Source organism: Alligator mississippiensis, chromosome 8 (assembly GCF_030867095.1).
Source record: "Alligator mississippiensis isolate rAllMis1 chromosome 8, rAllMis1, whole genome shotgun sequence".
Classification (NCBI taxonomy): Eukaryota; Metazoa; Chordata; order Crocodylia; family Alligatoridae; genus Alligator; species Alligator mississippiensis.
The window spans coordinates 22496718-22523068 of record NC_081831.1 but is presented as its reverse complement, the minus strand read 5'-3'; the positions used below and the strand labels follow the sequence as shown (position 1 = coordinate 22523068).

Sequence of the window (26351 nt, the reverse complement as noted above, 5' to 3'; positions counted from 1 at the left end):
TTTCGCAGCTCTGGGATGGGAGTGGGGTCTAGTGGTCACGGCGGCGCCGGCTGTCCCCAGGGCACCTTGCCCGGATGCGGGGCGGGGGCCCTTTGGGACCGGGACACAGACGCCTGAGTTCCCGCCTGGATCTGGGGGGCGAGGGGCCCGGCCCGGACGCCTGGGTGCTGAGATGCAGCCCAAACGCGCAGCCCCACGGATGCCTCTGTTTCCCACCCGCCCTCTCCGGCGGTGGTTGTGCGCTGGGCGGGGGCGCTCACCCCCGCGCCGGGCGGGGCGCGGCAGCCTGTTCCCGGTGGCCCTGGGCAGGCTCCGACCGGCTGGGTGGGGGCGGGAGCGGGCCGGGTCACCGGGAAACTGAGGCACTAGGCCGATAGGCTTGCGGGAGGAGGGACCCAGACGTCCGGGTACCCCGCCCCCTGGCGAAGAGGGGCGGGGCTTCTGTGCGGGGGCGGGGGCCCGCTGAGGGGCGGTGCGCTCTGATTGGCTCCGTCTTCTCGCGCTCGCTCCGCCCCCTCTCTGTGCACCGGAATTGGTTGCCGTTGGGGGAGGGCAGCGGGGTCAAGATGGCGGCTTAGGGTGAGGTTCGGTTTGGTTGTCTTGGGGGCAATTGCAGGGCTGGGGTGCGGAGTTGGGATTCAGCGAGGCAGGGGTCCTGTTCGGAGGTGAGGGCTATTGGGATGGGTCTTGCCTGGAGTGTCCTGAGGCCAGCGAGCATGTTGGGGGCAGGGAGTGGGGCCTCTCCGGGGGCGCTGGGAGAGCAGGGAACTCTCGGCTGCATGTTGGTTGGTTTGAAGGAGGGTTGGAGTGTGGACGCAGGATGCACGTGCCTGCACTGTGTGTACATGTGCGTGCCAAGCCAGGGTATCCTGGGGGGGTATGGCCGAGCCAGGGCCCTCCATGGCTAAACCAGGCACTATTTGGCTCTGTCCTAAGTGTGACCCAGCTCCTGCACCTGTCGCGGGTCCCTAAAACCCCACCATGAACAGCATGTGGCTGCTCGCCGCAGCCCGGGGCACACTGTGGAGGGCAGCGCTGGGGCGGGATTACACCTGGTTGCAGAGCCCTGGCTGTGTTCAGGTACTGGGGGCAGTGCAGGGGGCTGGGTTTGAGGTGGGGTGAGGTAGGGGCTTGGTAGGGGGGGCAGTGGAGGAGGCTGGGGTAGCATGTGGGGCTATAGAGATTCAGCAGACTCATGACATAAGGGAGCTACCCTGTCCTGGGTTATCCACCCCAGGGCAAGGAGAGGGCATGTTGAGATACCAGGGGTGGTGGGGAGTAGAAGGGTTTGAGATAGGACGGAGGGTGAAGGGCAGGGGCTCGTGCGGGCGGCCCTTGTGCCCTGCTGTCTCTGTGCTCTGCAGGCTTTCTGGACAGGGCCCCTGCGTGGCTGTAGCAGTGGCTCGAAGCTGACCCTGAGGCCTGGGGATGATGGAGATGGGGAGCAGATACCGCGGGAGCTGGTGCCCTTTGAGAACATGTTCCGGCAGGCGGCCCAGCAGGGCCGCAGCAAGGCAACCTGGTGCCAGGTGGTGGAGGCCTTCCAGAACCGGGACGTGCGACGCCGCGAGCATGTGGAGTTCATATACACAGCACTGCGGCACATGGTGATTTTTGGTGTGGAGCGTGACCTTGACGCCTACAACTGCCTGCTAGATGTTTTCCCCCAAGGTGTCTTTGTGCCCCAGAACTACATCCAGCGCATGTTCCACCACTACCCGCGCCAGCAGCTGTGCGGCATCCAGGTGCTCGAGCAGATGGAGACCTATGGTACGGCCAGCTACTGGGGGTCTTGGAGGGCATGGGGATGCGTGGTTTAGAGGAGGTGGGGCTGAGGCCAGGACACAGGTTATATGCCAGTTGTAGGAAGGAACTGGGAGGCTGGGCGTGTTAAAGCAAGGTGGGCTGAGAACCCAGACACCTGGGTTCCATCCCAGTTGTAGGCGGGGAGCAAGGTCTGGTAGGTTAGAGAAGGCAGGTGCTAGGGCTAGGATACCTGGATTCTGTCCCAGTGGGTTAGAGCAGTGAGGGCTGGCAGTCCAGATACCTGGGCCCAGTCTAGGAGACAGCAGGGAGCTGGTTAGGTAGAGCAGAAGGGGTGGGGCAGCGCACTTGGGTTCCATCCCAGTTATAGGAGGGGAGCGGGATCTGGTGGGTTAAAACGTGGGTGCTGGGAGCCTGGACGCCTGGGTTCTAGTCTTCCTTTGGGAGAGGGTGGGGAGCTAGGGAAAGGGCTGGCTGGGAGCCCAGACACCTGAGTTCTTCCCCAACAGTGCCAGCAAGGCTGTCCGCACCCTCCATGGATTCAGCCTGCAGACCAAGACCATCAGTGTTGGAGAAGGAGGAGCTAGAGCAGGGGGTGCTCAGCCCAGACACCTGGATTCTGTCTCCAATCTGGGAGTGGAGTGGGGTTTGGTGGGCCAGAGCAAGAGAAACTGGGAGTCTCGACGCCTGGGTTTCATCCCACCACTGGTTCAGGGTGTGAGTGAGGCGCATCGCTTGGCTAGTCCATGCCTCAGCTTCCCCCACTGTAGCAGCACCCCAGCACCAGGGAGCCCTGCCTCAGTGCCCGCCCTTTCCTGCCCACAGGCATCATGCCTGACCAGAAGACTAGATTCCTGCTGCTGAAGATCTTCGGGGAGCAGAGTCACCCTGCATACAAGTACCAGCGCATCATGTACTGGTTCCCAAAGTTCAAGCACATTAACCCCTACCCGCTGCCCGATCCCCTGCCCCGTGACCCTGTTGACCTGGCACGGCATAGCCTAACCAGGATCGCTGCTGATGCCAGCGCCCGTGTCACCATCTACCAGGTGAGCCCATCCCTGGCTTCCCTGCCTTTCCCAGAGCCCTCCTGACTCCAGGCCACGAACCCTGTGGTCTCTGGTGGGGGAGGAGGGGGGGTACCAGGCTTCTCAGCCCTGCTGGGGTGGCGGGGGGGGGGGGGGGGGGTGGTCTACGGTGGGTGGGAATGGACTCTGCCCACAGGAGACGAGAGAAGGAGCAATGGGTTTGCACTATAGCAGGGAAGGTTGAGGCTGGAGACAAGGCAGACCTTCCCTTTTTGCAGGGAGATTTGGTGCTGGGACAGGCACCAGGGATGGTCTGGGCGGGGACCTCCAAGTGCCCCAGAGCTGGGCTATTTGGGATGGGATGCAGGGGCTAGGCTGGGAGTGACCCCTGAGTGCCTGGCACTGCTTTGTGGGTCTCATAGCACTCATGTCCCTGCAGATGCCCTTGCCAGAGCAGGAGGATCCAGGGATAGATCATGCACAGCCCTACATTGTAGGTAGGGATTCCCGCAATTGGGCACATTGTTGGGTGGGGGGGGCAGTTACGTTGGACCAGGGGATAGGTGCTGACAGGAGGGCCTACCTACAGCCATGGGCTGGTGAGAGGCTGTAATGGACCATGGCCTCCCCCCCCCCCCCTCCGGCCGCACATGATGTAGCACAGTGGTTCCTAATCTGTAGTACATGTACCACCAGCGGTACAGAGACCACCTGTCTATGGTATAGGTTAACAGATTTATTATAATTACTTCATATAACAAAAATTTGCTGGTGGTACTTCTGGTTGAACTGAAAAATTTGCTGGTGGTACTTATGGCTGTGTTGCTTTAAATTGGTGGTGTACAATCTGTCAGCATTTGGGAACCACTGACAGCAAATCTCAGTCGCACCAAGGAGTGGGGCTGCTAATCCCATCCTGTGTTTCCACCTCCCAGGCATCCAGAGTCCTGACCAGCAGGAGCTCCTGGCCCGCCACAACCCTGCCCAGCCTGTCTTAGTGGAGGGCCCCTTCCGACTGTGGCTCAAGACAACGTGCGTCTACTACTACATCCTGCATGCTGAGCTCCTGCCCAAGGAACAGCAGGTATGGCTTTGCAGGGGAGTGGAAGGGGGAGACACCAGCTGGGCAGGGGTTACTTCCAGGGCTGGAAGGTACAGATGCAGTAGGAGCCTTTCCCCTTTCAAGGGTGGTGGCTCCACATCGCCAGCCTTCAGCAAGCTTGTCAGGTCTCAGCTTGTTTCCTAGCAGGGCGTAAACCAGTGGGGGCCTACTGTGAGCTATGTGGGCTGGGAGCTCCTGGTTGTGGGGTAGGGGTGGGTGATCCCAGGGTAGCAGCTGCCCCATCTGCCCCCTTCTTTTGCTTCTCCCCAGGAAGAGGTGATAGATCTGGAGCAGAGCTTCTACTACCCACTACAGCTGGACCTGGACCTGGACCGGGGCATCTGGGACAAGGAGACTTTTGACGTGGAGAAAGGTGGGGGGGAAGAGGGGTGGGAACCTTCTCTGTGGCTCTTGGGGCCCCTATGCGCTTCCTGGCCCTTCACTCGCCCACTGCTTCCAGCAGTGGTGAGGCCAGCCTGCAGGGAAGGGTCTTTATACTCTGGGTCTTCCCTGGGAGAGAAGGGGCCTGGGGCCCTAAGATCAAATTCACCTCAGCCCCACTGATGGTCTGAAATTAGAAACAACCACAAGGCTCCCAGCAGTCACTTCCTTGCCTGGGTGTTCTATTGTAGCTGCAGCACACCCCCTAGAACTGGCCTCATTTCAGGCTTAGCTAATCCCAGGGTGCATGGACCTGGGGTGGGGGGGGGGGCAGAGATGCTGGCGGCTTTGCACAGAGCAGATTGTAGTTCCCCCCCATGCCCCCTGCTGGGGCTGATGCCTTTGTACAAGACCCAAGCCTGGAACACCAGAACTTGTAGCTTCCAGACACTGCTTCTCCGCCATACCCCCCCCTTGCATGACTCCAAACTGATGCTGTTTTTCCCCCCACAGTGGAGGAGGGGCCCTTATTTGCCATGTGTATGGTGGGTGCAGGAGACCAGGCCACCTTGGCAAAGTGGATTGTGGGCCTGCAGGAAACCAACCCCATCCTGAGCCAGACTTCAGTCATCTTCCACCTCAGACCAGGGCCCCAGGAGCTCCAGCTGGCACCCAGTGCAGCCAAGAGCAGGGAGGAAGAGGAGGAAGAAGAGGCACAGGCACGATGGGGGACCAGGGAAGCTTAAACCCCTCATCAGCCTCACGGACTGAGTGGCTCAGAGCTGCTGTAGGGGGTGGTTAGAAGCTGGGGGCAGCTTGCTCCAGCCACCCTGGAGGGAGTGGGGGGTGAGAGGGGCAGTTGGTTACATTGCTCTATGCCGTGTTTCTGTGGAAACAGCTTTTAACGATCTCCATGCTGCCTTGGGTTTAAGCATTTGCTCTGATGGCCAGAGTGGTAGATGAGGCCTGTGCCTGCCTGGGATAGTAAGGGCCTGACAGGGCTGCTTGGAGCATTAGGGGACACCCCCTGGCCTGTGGCAGTGTGGGCTGTTGGTGTTGCCCGTAAGGCTCCCCCAATAAAGCAGTGTGCTCCTCAGTTTGCCTGCGTGTGCCCTTTGTCCGGGGCATAAGTGGAGCTTTGCAATGGGGGGGCGCTCCCTGGGCCCTGTGTCTCAGTAATGCCCTTACCAAAGTAAGGGCAACATGCTTCTACTACTTGGAGGAACCTGTTGAGCCCCTTGCTCCCGTGGCCCATACGCTGCAAGCGTGAAACTCGACGCATACGCACAGCTCACCCACTTTCCTGGGGGGGGTGACCGCTAACGTCTCCTGCGCACGCGCCCCGCGAGCAGGAGTGACTTTTCTCGTGCAGGCGTCGCGTCCTGTCCACCCCCTCCAGCCGGAAATGTGGCGCGGACCTTTTACGTCAGTGCCGCTGCGCCGGGAGCTCCTAACAACGGACTGCTCGGGGCGGGCGCTGGGTAGCAACGGGCGCGGGGGGGATGAGCGACACGGAGCGGGGCCCGGCCCCGGCAGCCGCCGACGGGGAGGGGGAGGCGGGCGGCGGTGGCGCGGGCGGGCGCAAGGCGCGGGGGCGGCCCCGCCTCACCGAGTCGGACCGGGCGCGGCGGCGCCTCGAGTCACGCAAGAAGTACGACGTGCGGCGCGTGTACCTGGGCGAGGCGCACGGGCCCTGGGTCGACCTGCGCCGCCGCAGCGGCTGGAGCGACGCCAAGCTGGCGGCCTACCTGCTCGGGCTGGAGCGCGGCCAGCGCGCGGGGCGCCGCGGGTAGGGGCCCCGCACCGCTCCCGGCCCGTCCCCGGGCTCTGCTCGGCCCCCGACCCCCGGCCTCCGGCCCCTCCGACCTGCGGGGCCGCCGGGGTGAGCCCCGTCCTGCATCGCACCTGCCTCCCCCCTCCCTACTGGGGCTAGAGTATAGGTGGCACATGAGTGTTGAAGGAAGCCCCCCCCCCGTACTGACCCTCTGCCGGGGCTGCTAGGCAGCTGCTGTGGGTGAGAAGCCTCCCCTGCACTGCATCCTGCACCCTCCTGCGCTGGAACCTCCCCCTGCACCCCTATCATCTGCCCTTATAGCCCCTTCCCCCTCCCCACTGCTGGGGCAGGGCCTGCATGCACCTGCACCCCATCACCTGCATCTGCAGCCCCTTCCCACTTGCCGGGCTGGAGCACGGGCAGCGCATGGGAGCCTGTGGGTGAGACTCCTGCGTCTTCCCTGGACGCTGCACTTACATCGTCGGCATCCACAGCCCTTCTACCTGCTGGGGCTGGAGCACAGGTAGCACATGAGCTGACCTGGGTGAGATGGGCTCCCTGCATCCCCATTACCTGCACCTCCGGCCCCTTGCACCCCCTTGCCCCTGCCCCCCCAGTGGCTGGGAACCACGTACACCCTTGTACCCTCCTCTCTGCTGGGGCTGGCGAATGGGTAGCATGTAGGTGCTGCAGGGGACATGCCCCCCTGCCTTCTGCACCCCCTCTCAGCACTCCTGGACCTGTGCTCTGTCTTGGACCCCCACCTGCAGCTTCTCTGTACCCACATCCCCTCCGACGTTTGCAATCCCCCAATACTCTCCCATCATTTGCACCTCTGTCAAGGGCTCTTGCATAATGGTTGTAATAGGGTGAGGAAGTGACCTTCTCTCAAGGCTCATGACCCTGCTGCTTGCTGGGGCTGAGTTTTGCTGGGCCCAGTGCTGCATCTCCCCCACTGTCTGGGGCCTCGGCCCTGCCCTTCCTCCCCTTATTAAATGCACTGAGCAACTGATGTCACAAAGACAGGGACTGGACTTGCCCTGAGATGACTCCCTCTTTCTTCATGCCCACCCTGTCGCAGGAAGCCTTGGGAGCAGATCCCTAAGAAGCCAAAGCGGAAGAAAAGTAAGTGGTGTTCACAGTGCTGGGGTGGGGGGCTGGGCTGGAGCATGGAAACCTCCCACCACCCCAGGTCACCTAGTCCCCACAGCCAGAGCTGCCTTGGGGCAGTTCCCCGCTCCCCTTGCCCACGCCTGGGCTGGTAGACTCCAGTCTGGGAGCAAAGCCCTGGGCAGCCCTGGCCCTGCCCTCTGCTCTAGGTGCAGGCTGGGGGTTGGATTGTGCTAGGGCTCCTCTACCCATATCCCCTCCCTAATGTCTCCCGCTCCCAGGGAGACGGCGCAATGTGAACTGCCTGAAGAACATGGTGATCTGGTACGAGGACCACAAGAACCGGTGCCCGTATGAGCCGCACCTGGCGGAGCTGGACCCCACCTTTGGGCTCTACACCACGGCCGTGTGGCAATGTGAGGCTGGGCACCGCTACTTCCAGGACCTGCACTCGCCCCTCAAGCCCCTCAGCGACTCGGAGAATGACAGTGATGACGGTCAGGGAAGACTTGGGATGATGGCGGGGTGGGGGGCAGGTCTGCAGGGCACTGTCAGGGCTGCTATATTCCACTTGAGGCAACCACATCTTTTTGCGGCCCCAGCTCCTGCATGGGCTCCATTGGTGGAAGCAGGTTGGTGCTAGGCTAAGCCTCTGGTGCTAGGGCTGTTGTTGTGTGCCCCCCCCCAAGCACAGAGGAGCCTCAGTGGGCACTGGGGTAACTGGGACAAGATGGGGGCCCCTGGGCAGCTCTTTCATAGGTTCCCTTGGTGGAAGTGGGTCAGTGCTAGGATGAATCTGCCATGCCAGGGCTCTCCCCCTTCCCCTCTGGCTCCCAGAGGGGCCTGACTGGGCACTAGGGCCACTAGGATGAGGTGGGAGCTAAACCCCTTGCCCCAGGGCTGTTCCTGCCCCCAGCACTGATAGGGGTCTGGAGCCTGGTGGAGCACTGGGGCAACCGGGATGAGGTGAGGGGTGCTGATGGGGCAGCCTGTCCCTCTGCACTGGTGGGGGACCCTGGGAGCTCATGGGGGGAAAAGTGAGGGTTCCTGGGTGCAGACATCACACTCAGTGCTGCTCCCACCCCTGCTCCCCCACAGTTGGTAATGGCGTGGGACCCAGCAGCTCAGCCTCCTCAGATGACAGCTCCAGCTCCAGTTCAGAAGATCCCACAGAGCCGCGCCAGGCCCCAGGGCAGGGCCCAGCAGCCACAGAGGGGGGCACAGGTGCCAGCAGCGGGCTCATCACACCAGACGGCATCCACATCCCATTTGAGGCGGGCGAGGTGGGTGGTGGGCGGCGGCTGGGTGCCACCGAGGCACTGGAAGCAGTGGTTTGTGTGCCCATGCCCATGCAGGTGGGCACGGCACCTGGTGCCCTCTTCGAGGGGGTGGCACGAGACGCATTGGGCGAGGTGGTGGCTGGCTGCCCTATGCAGGGCGTGGTGCCCGGCTCCCAGGTCATCATCATTGCTGGCCCTGGCTACGATGGGCTGCAGCTCAACGACGGACCCTGTGCCCTCATTGAGGGTGTCGCCGCCTACACCCAGACGGAGCCGGAACCGGCACCCCCTGCTCCCAGCCCTCCTGCCCCCAGCCCCAGCCCTGATCCCAGCAACATCCACACCAAGAAAGGTACCAGGGCTGGGCGGGGGGAGGTCTGGGAGGGGGGTGGGCCCAGGCACTGAGCTGCAGGAGGGGGCACGATAGAGCGGAGGGGAGATCTGGGCACCTTAGGAGGCAGAGGGAATACATGGGTGCTGTGCTGCAGGCGGGCCACAGTAGGGGTGTCCCCTGCCGGTGCCAGTGCTGTGGGGTGAGGGGTGCAGCTGACAGGGCAGCCAGCTGGAGCTGCCCCTAGTCCTGGAAACAGCTGCATTTTGGGGGCATCCAGATCTCCCTTTGCAGGGGGGGCTGGGAGTTGTTTGGCCAGGCAGCAGCGAGCACCTTGCTCCCCTGCAGAGAAGGATGAGCTGTTTGGGCTGAAGAAGGAAGAGCCACTGCCCCCCACAGCCATAGCGCTGCCCCCTGAGCTGGAGCCGTCCCCTGAGGGCACAGAACCTGAAGCCAGCGACATGTCGGCCATCATTTATGAGATCCCCAAGGAGCCTGAGAAGTGAGTGTGGGGTGGGGTGCCATGGCAGCCTGGCCCAGCAAGCATGAAGGGCCCTGGCCCTAGCCCCTGCTCTTGTCTCAGTTTCCCTTGCTGGGCCAGGAAGGTGCTCACACCTCCCTCCTATGGGTACAGTCTTCGGGGATCTGTAGCTCCTGCCTCATCAGGACCCCCCACTCACTTCCCAGTGACTTCACTTGCCCCTTCCCCTCCCACACCAACCCTGTCAGACACAGGCTGGGTTCATGGGCCAGCATGTGCATGTAAACACTTGTGTGCTGTGTGTCATGGGCCCTGGCTGTCTTGTATGCAGGCGGCGCCGCAGCAAGCGGGGGCGGGTGACGGATGCTGATGGCCTGCTGGAGATGTTTCACTGCCCCTACGAGGGCTGCAGCCAGGTCTATGTGGCCCTCAGCAGCTTCCAGGTAGGGCCCCTGCCTCTGGGGATACCTGACTGACTCTGTGCCCTCCCTACCACCATAGGAAGGGGGCACAGCCCTTGCTCTGGTTAGCTTCACTTCCTGGTTCACAGGGGCTTGGAAATTGTCAGTGGCACCTTATGTAGGCGGAGTTTGAGCTGGGGGGCAGGGGGGAGTTAAATCTCTTGCCATGAAGGGGATGGATTTGGGGGGGCAGGCTGGGGCAGCAGGGCTCAATGCCAGCCTCTCCCGCCCCCCTCACCCCAGAACCACGTCAACCTGGTGCACCGGAAAGGCAAGACCAAGGTGTGTCCCCACCCCGGCTGCGGGAAGAAGTTCTATCTGTCCAACCATCTGCGGCGGCACATGATCATCCATTCAGGTGTGGCTGCTCCCCACCTTGCCCTGTCCCCAAGGCACTGTGGGATCCCTAGCTCCCTACCTTGACTTTGTCAGACTGCCCAACTGCCTGGGTGTTGCAGGGAGTCTCCTCCACTCCCCAGGCCATGCTTTGCTCCCCAGCCCCCCAACCCTTTGGGATTGCGCCCCCCCCCATGAGTGTCACAGGTGCAGGGACCCGGGCATAGGTGCCCCCTTGGCTGCCTCTTACAAGCCTGGGCTCTAGGTCTTGCATTGGTCAGCCACTAGAGGGCAGCAGAGACCCTGCCAGTTGCCCCCTTCAGGCAGGTCTGGGTGCTGGGCCAGGCTGCTCTGCTGGGGACCTGCTCTCAGGCCTTCCATGAACTGCACCTCCCACCCCCCACAGGTGTCCGTGAATTCACCTGCGAAACCTGTGGGAAGTCCTTCAAGCGCAAGAACCACCTGGAGGTGCATCGGCGCACGCACACCGGGGAGACGCCGCTGCAGTGAGTTGGGGCTGGGCTGGGAGCTGGAGGCACAGCAGGGCCCTCGCCAGGTATTGGCCATGCGGCTACTTTCTCCCACGCACCTACGGAGCTCATGTGGAAGCACCTGCTGAGCTGGTATCGAGGCATCCACTGGGCCCATATAGAGCTGGTATTGAGGCATTTGTAGAGCTCACATTGAGGCATCTGGATTATAGGTGCCCTCAAGATGAGCACGCTAGAGCCTGTATAGAGCATGCTGGGGCCAGGGTGTGGGGTTTCAGTGGGGTGTTGTCTGTGGTCACTGCATGCTGAGAACTGTGGAGGAGTAGGGTAGGGGTCTGTACCCGAGCCTGACCCCGTCTCCCCCCTATACCCTTCTAGGTGCGAGATCTGCGGGTACCAGTGCCGGCAGCGTGCCTCCCTCAACTGGCACATGAAGAAGCACCGGGGCGAGCTGCACTACCCTTTCCCCTGCGAGCTCTGCGGCAAACGCTTTGAGCGCCTCGACAGCGTCAAGTTCCACAAGCTCAAGAGCCACCCTGAGCCCAAGCCGCCCTGACCCCACCCAGCCCCCTCCCACAGCTTATTTATTGCCCCCCTCAACCCCCCCACCTGGACTGTGGCCACATGTGATGACCCCAAGTCCCCAGCAGCTGAGGGGACAGGGCTGGGGACAGCTACAGCCTTCCCCTCACATAGGACTGCGGCCTCCGGCCTGGGCACAGCCTGGCACCAGCCAGGCCTGGCCCATTAAAGCAACACTACTTTTACCTGCCGCCTGCCAGCATCTTCCTGCCGGGGGGCAAGGGGGGCACCAGGGCAGCGGCCAGGCCTGCAGAGGGGTGCCAGGCTGTGGGTCACCCTCCCCCTGGTCACTGGTGGTATCCAGGTCAGCCTTGGGGTACTGAACCTGCCACCTACCCCACTGCCCGAGGCTGTGGGCACAGGAAGGCTGGGTAAGGGCTGCTGCTTTGCTGACACCACCTGCCCCAGTGCTGGCACCTGCTGTGGCACCAGTTCATTTCCCTCTCACCAAGGCAGCATAGGACCCTTGATGTGGAAATGAGGGCACCAGGTGCAGCAGCAGGAGGGGCCAGGTCTACTGCTGGGGGGGGGGGGGGGGGGGGCTGGACGAGGGGGTTATCCTGAAGGGCTGGGGACTGGCTGTTGCCCCTCCCCCTGCTCCCTGTCTCAGTTTCTCCCTTGGGGCAATGAGGCCTTGCACTGGAGGTCTCAACTGTTCCAGCTGCAGCCTGGGGCTGCTGACCCCCCCCCCCCCCATGGCTTCTGAGGAGCAGCCCTTCCTGCTGCCCCTCTTCCCTCTCCCCTCTCTCCACGTGTCTCTGATCGCAGCCCAGTAGCAGGGGGTGGATGGGGTGTAGGAGCCCTCCCCCCAGCTAAGCCTCCTCCTGTAAGGGCTTACTGAAACCCCCTCTGTGAATGACCTCCAGGCAGGTTAAGGGTGACTGGGCTGGGCCCAAGATACTGGTGTGGGACAGGAGGCCATCACGGGTCTAAGGGCAGTCTCACAGCTCCTGCTTCCCCCTAGTCAGTGCAGGGAGTGGCTTCACCAGTGGGAAAACCAAGACGGGCACAGGTGGGGGCAATTGACCTTTGCGAGTGGTGGGAGGGGGGAATAGACCCCCAGGCGGGGGGTGGATGCCTGTGTTCTTTGCTGAGGGGGTCTGGAAGGTCCACAGGCGCGTTCTCTCCATAAGGCTCTTGGACGCTCTCTCTTGCCTCTGCCTCTGCCTCCCCTCCCCCGCCTCAGGCTAATCGGTGGCCTGTGGTCCCCCTGGCCCTGCCCTCAAGATATGGCGGTGGGGAGTCCTGGGAGCCCGGACACCTGGGTTCACTCCTTGTTCTGGGGGAGGTTTGGGGGCTAGAGAGGAGAGGGGCTGGGAGCTTGGACGCCTGGGTTCTGTTCCCAAGGGCGGGGGGAGGAATGCAGCCCATCACCTGGTGCCTGGAGGACCGAGGCTCTGCTCGGCGCTGTCCGCGGTGCTGAATGTGGCCTGGACGCCTGGGGCCCGAGTGTGGGACGGGGCTGGGCCCTAGGGCTAGGACGCCTGGGCTCTCCCCGCAATTGAAGAGTGGGAGGGGGGTATCCTGGACGCCTGGGTTTTCTCCCAGCCCCCCGCTCTATCCCACCAGCTCCCACTCCCTTCCCAAAGAACCCAGGCGTCTTGGCCCCGGCCCCGGGGAGAGAACCCAGACGTCCTGGCCTCCGGGGTGGAGGGCTCCGGAGGGACAGAAACTTTCGAGAAGTGTCTGCGAGATCCGGAGAGTCCTGTTCCCCCCCGCTCGCAGTCGGACTCCTGGGTCCTATCTGGGCCAGGCAGCGAGAAGTGCGAGAAGCCCGGACTCCTGGGTCCTCTGGGGGCTGTGCGGGGTGTGTGTGTGAGGAGGGCCGGTGTCAGGACGCCTGGGTTTCCGTCGCTGGCTCCGGGAAGGGAGCAGGATGCCTGGGTTTTTTCTAAAGCCGGGGCTTCAGGAGTTAAAGCAATGGGGGGCGGGGAGGGGGGGGCACTGGGAGTCGGGGCACCTGGGTTCCATCCCTAGCTCCATCGTGGGGGAGGAGGGGCAGCGGGGCTGGGAGCTGGAGTCGAGGACCCGGACGCATAGGTTCCCTTCCCAGCTTTGGGGTGGGGAACGGCTATAAACTGGGGAGGAGCTGAGAATAAGAACCCAGGCTTTCGGGTTGCCAGCTCCCCTCCCCTCCACAAGCTGGGGAGACAACCCAGGCGTCCGGGCTCCCCTCGAACAGGGAGGCAGGGAGGGGTAGCCCTTTCCGGCTCTTGCCCCTTCTTTACTCCAAGCTGGGGCCGATCCTGCCGCTGCGCCGTGCCAGGATGCCTGGGTTCTCCCGGCGGGGAGTGGCCGGGGCTTGCAGCCCGCGGGGAGGGGGTGGGGGCAGCCAGGATGCCTGGGTTCTGGGGGGTCTCTCCCTCCCTGGCTATTTATATCCCGCTTCTATTTATATCTCTCTTTCTCTCCCAGTTCGGAGACGCGCCCCCCAGCCCCGCCCCAACCAGCTTGTGTGTGTGTGTGTGTGGGGGGGGGGGTGCTGCCTACCCCGGATGGAACCCGGAGGGGCGGGGGAGGCACATCTAGGCACGGGGGGGCACATCTGGGCGTGCCACGGGAAGGGAGAGCTGCGCGTGCCATAGAGCGGGGGAGGGGGGCACTTGCCGGGGTGGGGGGCGGGCTGCGGGCGCCACCAGCGGTGCCGGGGGGGTGGGGAGTGGGTTGCGCGCGCGTGGTGGGGGTGGGGGGGGCGGGCGGCGCGATCCCATTGGGCAGCCGTGCCGGAGGGGTCCCCGCTACAGGCGAGCGCTGGGGGGCGCGGGGCAGCGGGGCCGGATCCAGCAGCAGCGCGGGGGCTGCAGCGCCGGGGGGGGCCGCTAGTACAGACCGGGACCCGCCCCCCCCGCTTTGTTCCCTCCGCTCCAGCCCCTGCGGCCCCCCCGGACACCCCCGCCCCCCGGCTCCACCCCCCTCCCCGCCCCCCCGCTCCGCACAGAGCCGCGCCCGGGGCCGCCGCAGCCGCAGCCGCAGCCGGAGCGCGGGCAGCAGCGGGGGGGACCCGGCTCCGCGCTCAGCATGGTCACGGTAGGGGCCCACGGCGGGCGGGGCGGGGGGAGGGGGCTGTATTGGCGCCGCCATCGGGGCTTGCGCGGCTTCGCCCTTGCCATTTTCAGCGCCTGCTGCGGTATAGCATCCATACGGGACCGGGGGGGGGGTAGGCGCCTATGGACCGCGGGGGTTGCACGGCGGTATAGCTGCGAGGGGAGGCGGGGAAGGTATATAGGACGGTGGCTGCTCGCTGTAGGGTCCTGCCGCGGGGAGGGCGGGAGCTCCGGGCGGCGCTGCACATCTATAGGGGACGGCCCTCGCGTGCCGGGGGGGGCGCTCTATAGGGGACGCTCGTAGGTTTTCTATGGCTGTCTCTATAGGGATGTCTGCGTGTCCTCTATAGGGAGTTCGGGGTACATCTTGGGTGGGGGGGTCTGCGTGTCTTCTATAGGGAGTTCGGTTATCTCTATAGGGATGGGTGTGTGTTCTCCATGGGGATGCGGGATACATCTATAGGGGATGGATGTGCTTCTCTGTAGGGGGTTGGGGCTGGCTGCGTTCTTGCTGCGTGCTCGCTGGAGGAAGCGCTAGGCACATCTGTAGGGGGTGGCCGTGTGCTCGGCGTCGCTGGCTCTGGGGAGGCAGGCATGTTCTCTATAGGGGGTCGATGCACACTTATAGGGGATGGCTGTGTGTGCCCTATAGGGGGCTCGATGTGTCTCTTTAGGGGATGGGCGGGTGCAGCTATAGGGCTCTCTATGCACATCTCTAAAGGGTGACTGTAGGCTCAGCATAGCTGGCTCTATAGGGAATGACTGCATGCTCTCTATAGGGGTTCTGTGCATGTCTCTATAGGGGATGCTAGCATATTCTCCATGTGCATCCATGGCCATGGGCTCTCGCATGTGCAGTTTTCTTGGGGGCCCAGTGCACACTTGTGTGCCCAGTGCCGGATCCGGCTGGCTCTGGCTGGACGAAGCGGCGACACACATAGTGATGGCGGGGAGCGCGGGGGATGGGCAGGGGGTGACACGGCCTGTCCGTGTCAACTGCATGTGTCATGGAGGCCCCCCCCCCAATTCCCCCCATGCTTGGGGCCTGCTCCTGCCCCCCATGGAGCAGGCACCTGGGGTGGGGGGGGGAGCTGGGCCTGATAATGAGGTCAGGTGGCACCACCTTAGCTCTGGGCTTGCACACACATGCACACGCCTGCACATGCGTGGGGGGCCTGTGTACATCTCTGCCTGTCCATCCAGTGCTTTTTCCTCCCTTCCTGTGCACAGCATGCAGGTCCCTCCTCCTACCTTGAACATGCATGTATGCACAGGGGGGCACTCATGTGTTGCACATACGGCCTAGTTTCACACGTTGGTGCTTGGTTTGGAAAGCCCTGGTTCTACCCCATGGGAGCAGGTCATGCCCCCACGCCCCATGCACTCGCATGCACATGTACATACACACACATATGCACATGCTCCATCAGCTTGTGTGTCAGCCCACCCAGTTCAGTGGGGCTGAGACCCACCCCCCCACCAGCCCCCATGTGAATGGGGGATCATGTGCTTTTTTGGCGTGCACAAATGCACACATGTACTCACACGCACACATGTGTGTCCAAGTCCCCCTAGAGCCAGCCTGGCCTCCCGCTGCTCCAACACTGTGGTCTTTGTATCATGGCATCTCTTGGAGAGGATGCTGATGGCTCTGGGGGCTGTGGGGGGAAAAGGACCCAGGAATCCAGGAGGGTTCCCTCCCTGACCCCCATCAGTGTCATTCCCAGCCTGGGTCCCTTTCAGTCACCCTGGCTGCCCGTCTGGGTTCTCTCCCTGCTCTGGGAGGGGAGTGGGGGTTGGGAGGTGATGGATGAGGGGAGGTGATGGATGGGAGGAGGGGGAGCCCGGACGCCTGGGTTCCTTGTCTCCAGAGATGCCGGTGGGGGGGCAGTCTCTTCTGCCCGGCAGCCCTGCCCCCTTCATGTCCAGCTGGCCTGGCACCGCCTGGCACCTGCCCCCACAACTTGGATCTCTGCTGCTCCTTCCCTACAAAGCCTGAACTGCCTGGGAGGGAATGGGGGGGGGCAGGGAGCTGCAGGTCAGGAGTGAGGGGCACTGGCAGGGCTGGGGGGTCAGGGGGCTGTGGGTCAGGAGTGAGGGGCACCAGCAGAGTTGGAAGGGACAGGGGGCTGAGGGTTGAGAGTGAGGGACACCAGCAGGGCGGGGGGGTGGGGGTGCAGGAGGCTGCAGGTCAGGAGTGAGGAGCACTAGCAGGACTGGGGGAGGGCAGAGGGCTGCAGGTCAGGGATGAGATGCACCAGCAGGACCAGGAGCCTGTACAGCTGGGTTCAGGGCAAATCCCAGGTGCCATCTCCCAGTCAGGGACCCAGATCTCCCGGCTACGGGTCACCCTGGGCGACGTGACGGGGCCAGGAACCCTGGGGACACGCATGTGTCACGGCTTGTTTACAGCTCAGCATCAGGCGGGGGGGGCGCAGTTCTAGGGCCCCACTCCCCTCCCAGAGCTGGGGTGGAACCCAGGCATCCAAGATCCCAGTCCCTTTCTCTGCTCTGGGATGGGTGAAAGCAGGGGATTCTGGGAACTTAGATGAGGGTCCCAGGCCTGCTCTGGCTGGGGGGAGCCTGGATGGTTGCATTCTCTCCCAGCTGCCTCCCCAATATGACTTAGTATCCCTGGCACAGTCTGTGTCCTGACCCCTGCTGTGCAGGGAGAGTCTCCTGGGGAGTCAGCAGTGTTGGCCCCAGCATACACATGTGCATGCACATGCACACAGGTGACCCCAAGCACATAGGCCCACCTGGTGTGCTCAGTGCCTGGCACATGCGTGTCTCATACGTGTCTCATGACCCCATTTCCCAGTCTGGAAGGGAAGGGACCCAGGTGTCTTGCCCCCTGTCCCCAGCCAGCTGTGAAACTCAGGTGTCCAGCCTTCCCCCTCCCACTAGTGCCCCTAGCTCCTTCCCTAGGGCCAAACACAGGTTTTGCCTTGCCTCTTTCCCTCTCTGCTCCCCACCAACGAACCCAGGCATGGGGGGGGTCGGATGTGTGGCCAACACTGCCCTCCGTGGCTGGTAGCCCCAGGCTGGGCCTGAAAGGCCCATTGTGTGAGGTGGGGAGCTAGTGGTACCCAGTGCACCACCCCCCTGCAGGCAGGGGAGGGGCCTCCATCTTCCCCCTCCCCCCCCCCACCCCGCACAATGGGGGATTGTTAGCCCAGGGACCTACCAACAGCCCGGACCTGGGTGCCATCCCTGGAATTGTGGGGGGGTTGGGGTATGGGAGACAGGGGCCGGGAGCCAGACACCTGGGTTCTCACCCAGCACTGGGAGGGGAGGGGCTCTGGGGTGTTAGCTCGGGTGGGGGGTGTGTCTGGGCATCAAACGCTTGGGTTCTCTCCCTGCTTCTGGCAGAGGAGTGAACACACAAGCTGTCCCTTGCTCTTAGCTCTCAGGGACCCCACTGGGGTCACCAGGACCTATAGGGAATGTCTCCTATGGTGGCTAATGGAGGCCCATCCCTGCCTCTCCCTGCGTAAGCCCCCCTATAGAAGCTTTGCTCCCCTTGCTGATATTCTGGGGCCCTCTATAGATCCCATTGGAGTTACCTAGGGGCCTACAAAGGTTGGGGGGGAGGGGAGGGCTGTGGGGGCCCTGGATTAGGGGGACGGCCGCATGGTTGCTGTGTGGTTGCCGGGCGAACGGTTGCCATGGCAACCGGGGCCCGGGGGCTGGGACAGATGGCCATCATGTGGGAACAGGGGTCCAGGCAGGGGGGAGGGGGGGGGCTGCATGCGGGGCCTGGCCCCTCCCCCCCTCCAGTGGCATCTGTGCTCTGGGGGGGTGCTAAGCTCGTTGCCGGAATCCGCTTGTTAGCAGCTTAGCTCGGCTTAGGGGGCTCAGGCGACACTGACACCACGAGGGGGTGGGCCTGGGCCTGCTCCTCCATCTGTCCATCCATCCAGGATGCAGGGGGCTGTGGGTTGGAAGTGAGGGTCACCGGAAGGGCCGTTGGGGCCGGGGGCTGTGGGTCAGGAGTGAGGGGCAATGGCAGGGCTGGAGGGCTGGAAGCTGCTGGTCGGGAGTGAGGGGCACCAGCAGGACTGTAGAGGGGGTTCTGTCTTGCTGTCAGTGTCTCCCCCAAGGCGCCATTGAGGTTCACAGTGACATCGATGAAGCTCGATCAATGGTTCTGCAGGGGCCAATTGCTTTGTCCAGGGGGCAGGTGGGGGTGGGAGAAGTAGGGGGCCAGCAGTGTTGTGGGGGCTGGCAGGGGGCAGCTGCAGGACCCCAGGGGTGCCAGGCTGCAGGGGATGTGGTCCTAGGGATCCCTGGTATAGATGTGGCTCCAGATGCTGCTGCCTTGCACCTGGGGCCCTGCCTGGCCCTCGGGCTTGTGGGGTGAAACCTGTGCAGTACACTGTGAGATATGCAGGCCCTGGCCTGAGGGTCCCAGGTCAATGCCAAGCTGGCTCCATAAAGCCCCCCACTGGCCCTCCCGCCCTTGACTTCCAGCACCAGCTAGTTCCAGGGGCCCCAGATGGGGGGATTTGGGGCCATATTGATCAAACCTGCTCCTGGAAGTCACAGCGGGGCTTGCAAGGGGCCATGGGTGGGGCTGAGAGATCCCCCTTGAACACTTCACATGCAGGTGTTTAAATTATTTTTGGGGCAGAAACCAGGAATTTAAGCCTATTTCTTGGCAAGTTTTGGATGGATCTGTGGGTTTTGGGCTAAGCCACTGCAGGGCAGGGGAGACTGGCCTGGGCTGGGGGTCTCTCCCACATTTGGGAGTGCAGTGGGCTCTGATGGGTGAGAGCAAGGAGGCTGGGCACCTGGATGCTTGGGTTCTCTGGGAGGGAGGTTTTGACCAGGGTTGGGGTCTTGGACCCAGATGCCTGGGTTCTTTGGCAGGGGAGTGGGGTCGGGCGGGGGGGGGGTGAACTGGGGGTCTGGGAGCCCAGACACCTGGATTCTCTGGGAGTGGAGCTGGGGACAGGGTCTGGATGCCTGAGTTCCCTGGGGAGAGTGGGGTCTGGGAAGCATTGGACTGGGCGGTCTGGGACCCCAGACACCTGCATTCGCTGGGAGTTGGTTGGAGCAGGGCAGGGACGTGGAAGCCCAGATGCCTGGGTTCTCTGGGAGGAAAGGATTGGATTGGCGGAGGGGGGGGAGCCCGGGAGCCCAGATTCCTGGGCTCTCTGGGAGGGGGGTTGGAGCAGTGGCGGGGTCTGAGAGCCCAGCTGCCTGGCCTGTATGGCTGCCCTCCCAGTCACATGGGCCCGGCCCTGTGTTGTCTCCAGCAGATAATCAGCACCATGGAGACGCAGGCGTCCAATGGCCCCGCGGGCACGGGAGCCACTGGTACTGGGCCCCCCCTGGCTGCCAACGGGGCCGATGACTCCAAGACCAACCTCATTGTCAACTACCTGCCCCAGAACATGACGCAGGAGGAGTTCAAGAGCCTCTTCGGCAGCATCGGCGACATCGAGAGCTGCAAGCTCGTGCGCGACAAGATCACTGGTGGGGCTGTGGTCAGGAGTGAGGGGCACCATGGGGCAGGGGGCTGCAGGTCGGGAGTGAAGGGCACCAACGGGGCTTGGTGGGCAGGGGATGCAGGTTGGGAGTGAGGGGCACCTGAGACACAAGGGGCTGTGGGCCCAGAGTGAGGGGCACTGGTTGGGTTGGGCCTACAGTTCAGGAGTGAAGGGCATCAGCAGGGGGATGCAAGGCCTCCCCCAATCCCTCCCCCCGCAGGGCAGAGCCTCGGCTATGGCTTTGTCAACTACGTGGACCCCAACGACGCCGACAAGGCCATCAGCACCCTCAACGGGCTCAAGCTGCAGACTAAGACCATCAAGGTGGGGACTGAGTTGGGGGGTGGACACCTGGGTTCTCTCCAGCTCTGGGAGGGCAGTGGGGGCTGGGGGGGTGTCTGGGCTCTGGAAGGGGGTGGGTTGGGGGCCCAGCCACCTCCTGATGTCCTCCCCCCGATGCTCACCCAACCCCCAGGTGTCATATGCACGGCCCAGCTCAGCCTCTATCCGCGATGCCAACCTGTATGTGAGTGGTCTGCCGCGCACCATGGGCCAGAAGGAGATGGAGCAGCTCTTCTCTCAGTACGGCCGCATCATCACCTCCCGCATTCTGGTCGACCAGGTTACAGGTACCCCCACCTGCCCAGTGTGGCTCAGATGCTGGGGTCCTCACCAGCCCATAGGCACCAGGGTCAGAGGGCTGGAAGCCCAGACACCTGGGTTCTCTCTCGGTGCAGGGTCCAACTCGGGTTGGTGGGAGAGGCGGGGAGCCCAGATGCCTGGGGTCTTACCAGCTCTAGGGTACCAGGGCTGGAGGGCAAGGAACCCAGATGCCTAGGTTCTCCCTCAGTGCAAGGGACAGCCCTAGGTCGGGGAGTCAGTGCTAGGGGCCTGGATGCCTGGGTTCTCTCTGGGCATCAGGGCCAGCCCTGGGGTTGTCAGGAGGGACGGGAAGCCCCAATGCCTGGGGTCTCCACAGGCCTGACCACCATGCCCCCTGGCAGGAGTGTCGCGTGGTGTGGGCTTCATCCGTTTTGACAAGCGTGTGGAGGCTGAGGAGGCCATCAAGGGGCTGAATGGGCAGAAGCCACTGGGCGCGGCTGAGCCTATCACGGTCAAGTTTGCCAACAGCCCAAGCCAGAAGACGGGGCAGGCACTGCTCAGCCACCTCTACCAGGGCTCAGCCCGGCGCTACCCTGGGCCCCTGCACCACCATGCCCAGCGCTTCCGGTAAGCCCCGCTCCCGCCTGCGTTGTGGCAAGACATTTGGCATTGCATTGTGCCTACCTCTTGACTGGCCCCAGGGAATTGGCCACGCCCATCTCACAGTAAGCCCCATCCCTTTAGCCTTAGACCCGCCCACCTTGCGGCCAGGCTCCCTGCCTTGGCATGAGACCTGGCTGCTAGACCTGCCCCCCCACCCTGCCCCCAACTGGGCACTGGCCACACTCATCTCATTGCCAGCTCTGCCCCCCGCCCCCCACATCAGGGCACACCCCCTTCATTCCACTCTGCCCCCTTGGCTACCAGTCTGCCCCATATGCATATGTGTATACTTGTATACTCATGCATGTGCACGTGTGTGTGTGCACATGCATGCACGTGTGTGTGCATGTGCATGCGTGTACATGCACATGCATGTGTGTGTGTAGGCATGCATGCGTGGGGTGCCCCTGGCCCAGCCAACACAGGTCCTGGCCCCCTCCCCACTACCCCACCCCAGTTGGGATTGGCCCTGACTCACCCCACCCCCAACACTTGCTTCACAGGCTTGACAACCTGCTAAACATGGCCTATGGCGTCAAGAGGTAAATATCACCCTGCAACTGCCCCCCACCCAACAAGCCTGGGCACCTCCCAGACCCCCACCCCTCCTGCCAAAGGCCTGCTGCCCAGAAAGGAGGGGAGGGGAGGCTGTGATCAGGCCAGCTTATTGCGGGGGGGCAGGGGGGGGGATGCCCAGGCTAGGCCAGGCCACTTGTGGGGATGGGGCAGGAGATAAGGCTGTTAAAGGGGTGGCAGTTATGCTGGGGGGCGGGGGATGTGCCTATGCCAATATATATGTGTTGCGGGGGGGGAGGGGGCAGGGGAAAAGGGGAGGAGCTGCATGTGTATGTGTGTGTGAGCATATGCATGCACAAGTCAGGCGGAGCAAGATGGGTGGGCACCTATGCCCAAACCGAGCCCTGGTGAGGGGGGGGGCCTGCTCATAGTAACTGGGGGTGGGGTGTCTATGTGCATGACAGGAAGGGGGTGGTGGTGCCCACACCAGCATGTGGGTGGGTGAGAGGAGGCTATTCCAGCCTGGAACCTGAGGGAGGGCAGTTCATAGTTGTAGTGGGGGGCCTGTCTCTGCTGCTGGAGGCATGTGGGGGAGGGGTGATATCTGTGAGCCAGGGCAGGGACAGTGGCCACCCCAGCCTGGAGGTGGTAGGGGCCATGCTGAGGGGGTGGCTATACCCGTGTGCAAGTGCCTGGGTGTGTATGCGTGGGTACACATGGGGGGGGGGGCCTGCCTGGGTGTGCGGTGGCGTGACGCCCAGGGTAGTCCGCTGTCGCTGCTCTCTAGGTTCTCGCCAGTGGCGGTGGAGGGCGTGCCAGGGCTGGCGGGCGTGGGGCTGGCGGGCGCGGGCAGCGCCGGCTGGTGCATCTTCGTATACAACCTAGCACCTGAGGCAGACGAGAGCGTCCTGTGGCAGCTCTTCGGGCCCTTCGGCGCCGTCACCAACGTCAAGGTCATCCGTGACTTCGCCACCAACAAGTGCAAGGGCTTCGGCTTCGTCACCATGACCAACTATGAGGAGGCCGCCATGGCTATCGCTGCCCTCAACGGCTACCGCCTGGGCGACCGCGTGCTGCAGGTCTCCTTCAAGACCAGCAAGCAGCACAAGGCCTGAGCCCCACTGTCCCCATGACCCCGCTAGTAGGGAGTGGGGAACAGAGCAGTGCCCCCCACCCCCCCCAGCTCTTTGGAGAGGGCAAGGCAGCCTCCTCATCCTGCTCTGGTTGGGAGGGTGGCACCCTCTGCTGCCTGGCTATTTCCCTCTCCCAGGTTGGGGGGTCACCCCCTGCCCTAGCCTCTCCCCAACTGGGAGGTGGGGTGGGGGGTGTGGTGCCTCCTGCTAGCTGGATATTTCTCCCTGAATGCCAGGGGAGGGGGGCAATAAACTGGTGATCCCTCCCCCAGCAGGGGTCTTTGAGAGATGCCCACAGCCCCATGTGTGGGAGGACAAACCAGTCCTTCTGGGCTGGATGGCAGGAGGTAGTGCCCTCTGCAGGTACAATATTGCCCCCCCCCCAGGAAACGCCCCACCCCACCCCACCCAGGGCAGGAGACCCTGCCATACCCATCCCTACCACCCCAAACTGGTGGAAGTCTGCCCCCCCCCCCCGACCCTTGCTGTGGGGGCTCCACTGTTGCTGCCATTTTGGGTGTGGAGGGGTTGGTTCATGGAGAAACAGTGGGGTGGGAGGGGTGAGGGGGCATGTGCTGCTGTTGTGTTACCAGTTGCTACGGGCAACAGTGGGACAGCTGTAGTAATGCCCCCCCCCCCCCCAACCTTTGCCCCAGCCCGCCAATGTGAGCAGGGACATGCACAAAGCATCTCTGGGAGGGGTGTCCCCCCCACCAGGCAGCCTCTCTCTGGTTCTTCCCCGCCTCTCCACGCCCCCCCCCCCCACTTGGTGTCCCAGGTGAGGGTAATTGCCCCTCAATGGCCAGAGGTGGAGGGGACTGCCACACCGGGGGTGGGGGGTGAGGGGGGCACAGGAATGCCAAAACTGGAATGTGTTGGGGGGCAGAGGGGACACCAGGCTTCATCGGCCAGGCTACAAGGCTGGGGGGGAAGGGGTGGCAGCAGGTGCTTGCTTGTGTGTGTTTAGGGGATGGGGCTAAGATACACCCTTTTTGGTGTGTAAGTCCCACCCCCCGGCAAGCAGGCCACGTCCTCTACTCGCTATTGTGCTCTGCCGGTGGCTGGTCCACCCCCCCCGAGGACGATCTGCATGCTTTCTACCTTCCACCCACAGCTCAACCCCAAGTTCAGGGCTGGGCTGGGTGGAGCCAGGGCGTGGCTCCGCCCCACCCATTTTTCCATCTCAGTTGCAAAACAGGGCATATCTTCTCCATGCCCCAGGTACATCGGCTCCACTGGGGCAGCAGGGGAGGGGTACTTCTGGTCCCTGAGTTTCAGGCCCTGAACTCCTTTGGGGTGGGGGGGGTGGGGCACCGCCTTCCATTGCCCCCCCTCATCAGCCTGCCCTAGAGCTAGTAGAGCTGGTCCTGGCCTCTGAACTGGGCCCAGCGCCCTCTGCTGGCCATGCGGCATGAACCCTTCCCCAGCCTCCTGACTGGCATTGGGGGTCTTACCCCTTGCCCCATGGCAAAGGGTGGTACTGGCCAAAAACTGGGGGTGGGGGGGTGAGGAGGTGGGAGAGAGAGAGGAAGGGACCCCTCCCTTTAAAAAAATCAAGAGGGGTGATTTTTGCCAAAGGGAGGGTAGAGCTTCCTCTCGCTCTCTCTCTCTCTCTCCCCTCCCTCAATGCCACGTTGCAGCCGAACAAATAAAGATGACAAAAACTACTAACGAAACAAATAATAATAATAAAAAGGCTGAACACAGTTTTAAAAAAATGTAAAAAAAAAAAAGGGACAAAAAAAAAAAAAAGGGAAAAAACCTCTATTTTTATAAAAAAGGAGAAAAAAAAAAAAAAACCCTCCCCTGCCCGCCTGCTGGGCTTTTTACTGGGATTCTCGACAAAAACAGAAAAAAAATCCACAAAAACAAACAAAAACAAAAAAAACAAAAAAACAACCCCCCCCCACCCCTTTAACCGATGAGAGACTGCCCCTTTTTTCTGTTCAAGGCAGCTTGGCTGGCACTGGGGTCTGGGACTGGGGGCAATACCCACAAACCTTGTCTGCCCCCTGCAGTGCTGGCTGCTTCTGGCGAGCGGAGGGGTGTGGGGCTGTGGGAGTTTGATGGTGGAGCTAATGAGAGGGAGATGGAGTGGGGTTGTGGGATGGACACACACTCACTCACTCACTCACTCACTCACTCACTCACTCTAAGGGGACACATACTTATCCAGAACCCAGGCATCCAGGAGCCACACATGGACACACACACCCAGAACCCAGGACACTCACACCCACACCCAGAGCTCACACACACGCACGCACGCATGCCCCAGGCATCTGGGCCCCCCCCCCCAAAGTATCTGACACCCATGGAACGCAGGCATGCAGGACATGGACATGCAGATTGACATGCACACATGCAGAGAACCCATGTGTGCAAGACATGCACATACATCCACCCAGAAGACAGGCGTATAGAACGTGTGCACATGCGCACACACACACACACACACACACACACACACAGACATGCAGCCCACACACATGGAACCCAGCTGTCCAAGACTCATGCAGAACGCAGGAGTATGGAACACATGTGCATACAGACCCCACCACAAGCCAGTATGGGACACATCTGTCCACATGCACACAAGTACACAGTCTGATGCATGCACATAGGCATGAACGTGTACACACACTCAGCTCCCCCCAGGCATCCAGGAACACATAAACCATAAATACCTGCATGCGTCCACATACACACAACGCATGCGTGCGCAGAACCCTGGCATCTGATACACACGCACACGGAACCCAGCTGTCTGGGACACGTGCACACACAAGGAACCTGGGTGTCCAACACACATGCACATGGAACCCAGGTGTCCAGGACCACCCCCACCCCATGCACATGCCCAAGCCCAAGCCCATCTGCCCCCCACTCGGCTCCACCACTGCCTGCCCAAGCCGCTGTGTGTTTCTTTTTCCTTCTTTGCATTTGCTGCCGTCTCCGTGGGTTTTGCCTTGAGTTGATTCCGCCTTTGGTTTGCCGCCGTGTCTGTCCGTGGGAGCAGAGATGCCCCTGTGCCCAGGGCCAGGATGGGCCTGACCTGCCCCTCAAGCCCGTGCCAGGGAGATGCCCCCCCATGGATGCCGCCAGCCGCTGTCACAAGGACACCGAGGCCTCTAGTTCCTCGCTATCTTTGGCTTTTGTTTCCAATTTCCCTTGGTTCCTGCCTTAGTTCTCAGGCTTCTCCTGAGTTTCTCGCCGTGTCGCTTCACTTGTGTTCGTGCCGTCGTGGGAGCTGCTGTTTGCGGGGAAAAATGAGCAAGACCCCCCCCCCCATGGACAAAAAACCCCAAAAAACACAAAAACAAAAAAAGGACAAACCCCCCCCCCCACTCCTCCCCACTCCAGGGGGCAAGAGCCAGCTGAGGCCTGGCCCCCGGAGGGCATTGTGGTGGGGACGGATGGGACCTTTTTTAGCTTCTTGTAGTTTTAACTTATTGTTAACGTCATTATTTATTCTCCTGCCGCGCGGAGCCGTGTGCGGCGCTGCCCCGGCGCCTTTGCAAGTTAAAAAGGAAACTATTTTTTAATTTGCTGCCAAGGGTCCTGGCCACGTTATTTCGGGACGCGCCTTTGAGGGTGGGGGGAATGGCTTGGGTCGGGAATATTTGGCAGGGGGCAGAAGCTGAGGTGTCTGGGTGAATGCCCAGATACCCCCAAGCTGGGATCAGGATCCCTCCCCCCCCGGCCAGGATTGGGGACCCATTGCGGTGGATGCTACGCAGATGTCCACAAGGGTGCATGCACGTGTGTAGGGATTT

The 26351-nt window shown here is 62.5% G+C and overlaps 3 protein-coding genes across 5 annotated transcripts; all 3 read left to right on the top strand.

The window, feature by feature from the left end:
• Window positions 1–488: 488 nt before the first annotated feature.
• On the top strand, window positions 489–5371 carry ECSIT (ECSIT signaling integrator). The gene is made up of 8 exons (XM_019488183.2): window positions 489–579; window positions 937–1080; window positions 1365–1770; window positions 2590–2813; window positions 3232–3289; window positions 3728–3876; window positions 4165–4267; window positions 4789–5371. Exons 2-8 carry the CDS (start codon window positions 982–984, stop codon window positions 5019–5021), a joined length of 1272 nt encoding a protein of 423 aa, XP_019343728.2. The 5' UTR covers window positions 489–579; window positions 937–981; the 3' UTR covers window positions 5022–5371.
• A 303-nt stretch (window positions 5372–5674) lies between these two features.
• On the top strand, window positions 5675–11306 carry ZNF653 (zinc finger protein 653). 3 transcript variants are annotated; one of them, XM_059732246.1, is made up of 9 exons: window positions 5675–6064; window positions 7131–7174; window positions 7441–7656; window positions 8258–8791; window positions 9065–9272; window positions 9583–9694; window positions 9956–10070; window positions 10455–10554; window positions 10918–11306. In XM_059732246.1, exons 1-9 carry the CDS (start codon window positions 5778–5780, stop codon window positions 11093–11095), a joined length of 1794 nt encoding a protein of 597 aa, XP_059588229.1. In that variant the 5' UTR covers window positions 5675–5777; the 3' UTR covers window positions 11096–11306. The 3 variants fall into 3 exon arrangements, with proteins under 3 accessions (XP_059588229.1, XP_059588230.1, XP_059588231.1); XM_059732247.1 differs by having other exon boundaries at window positions 5708–6064; window positions 9119–9272; XM_059732248.1 differs by lacking the exon at window positions 5675–6064 and adding an exon at window positions 6168–6572.
• Window positions 11307–13839: 2533 nt separating this feature from the next.
• On the top strand, window positions 13840–26126 carry ELAVL3 (ELAV like RNA binding protein 3). The gene is made up of 7 exons (XM_019482821.2): window positions 13840–14148; window positions 19427–19646; window positions 19881–19984; window positions 20136–20289; window positions 20665–20890; window positions 21430–21468; window positions 22209–26126. The coding sequence occupies exons 1-7, from the start codon at window positions 14140–14142 to the stop codon at window positions 22555–22557; spliced, it is 1101 nt and encodes a 366-aa protein (XP_019338366.1). The 5' UTR covers window positions 13840–14139; the 3' UTR covers window positions 22558–26126.
• The last annotated feature ends 225 nt before the right edge of the window (window positions 26127–26351 follow it).

Coding starts and splice junctions, on each gene's coding strand:
- ECSIT (XM_019488183.2), top strand. CDS start 982: ATGAACAGCATGTGGCTGCTCGCCGCAGCCCGGGGCACACTGTGGAGG. Junction 2,814..3,231: donor CCCGTGTCACCATCTACCAG/GTGAGCCCATCC, acceptor ATGTCCCTGCAG/ATGCCCTTGCCAGAGCAGGA. Junction 3,877..4,164: donor TCCTGCCCAAGGAACAGCAG/GTATGGCTTTGC, acceptor GCTTCTCCCCAG/GAAGAGGTGATAGATCTGGA.
- ZNF653 (XM_059732246.1), top strand. CDS start 5,778: ATGAGCGACACGGAGCGGGGCCCGGCCCCGGCAGCCGCCGACGGGGAG. Junction 6,065..7,130: donor CAGCGCGCGGGGCGCCGCGG/GTAGGGGCCCCG, acceptor ACCCTGTCGCAG/GAAGCCTTGGGAGCAGATCC. Junction 9,695..9,955: donor TGGCCCTCAGCAGCTTCCAG/GTAGGGCCCCTG, acceptor CCCTCACCCCAG/AACCACGTCAACCTGGTGCA.
- ELAVL3 (XM_019482821.2), top strand. Junction 19,647..19,880: donor CGTGCGCGACAAGATCACTG/GTGGGGCTGTGG, acceptor CTCCCCCCGCAG/GGCAGAGCCTCGGCTATGGC. Junction 19,985..20,135: donor TGCAGACTAAGACCATCAAG/GTGGGGACTGAG, acceptor CCCAACCCCCAG/GTGTCATATGCACGGCCCAG.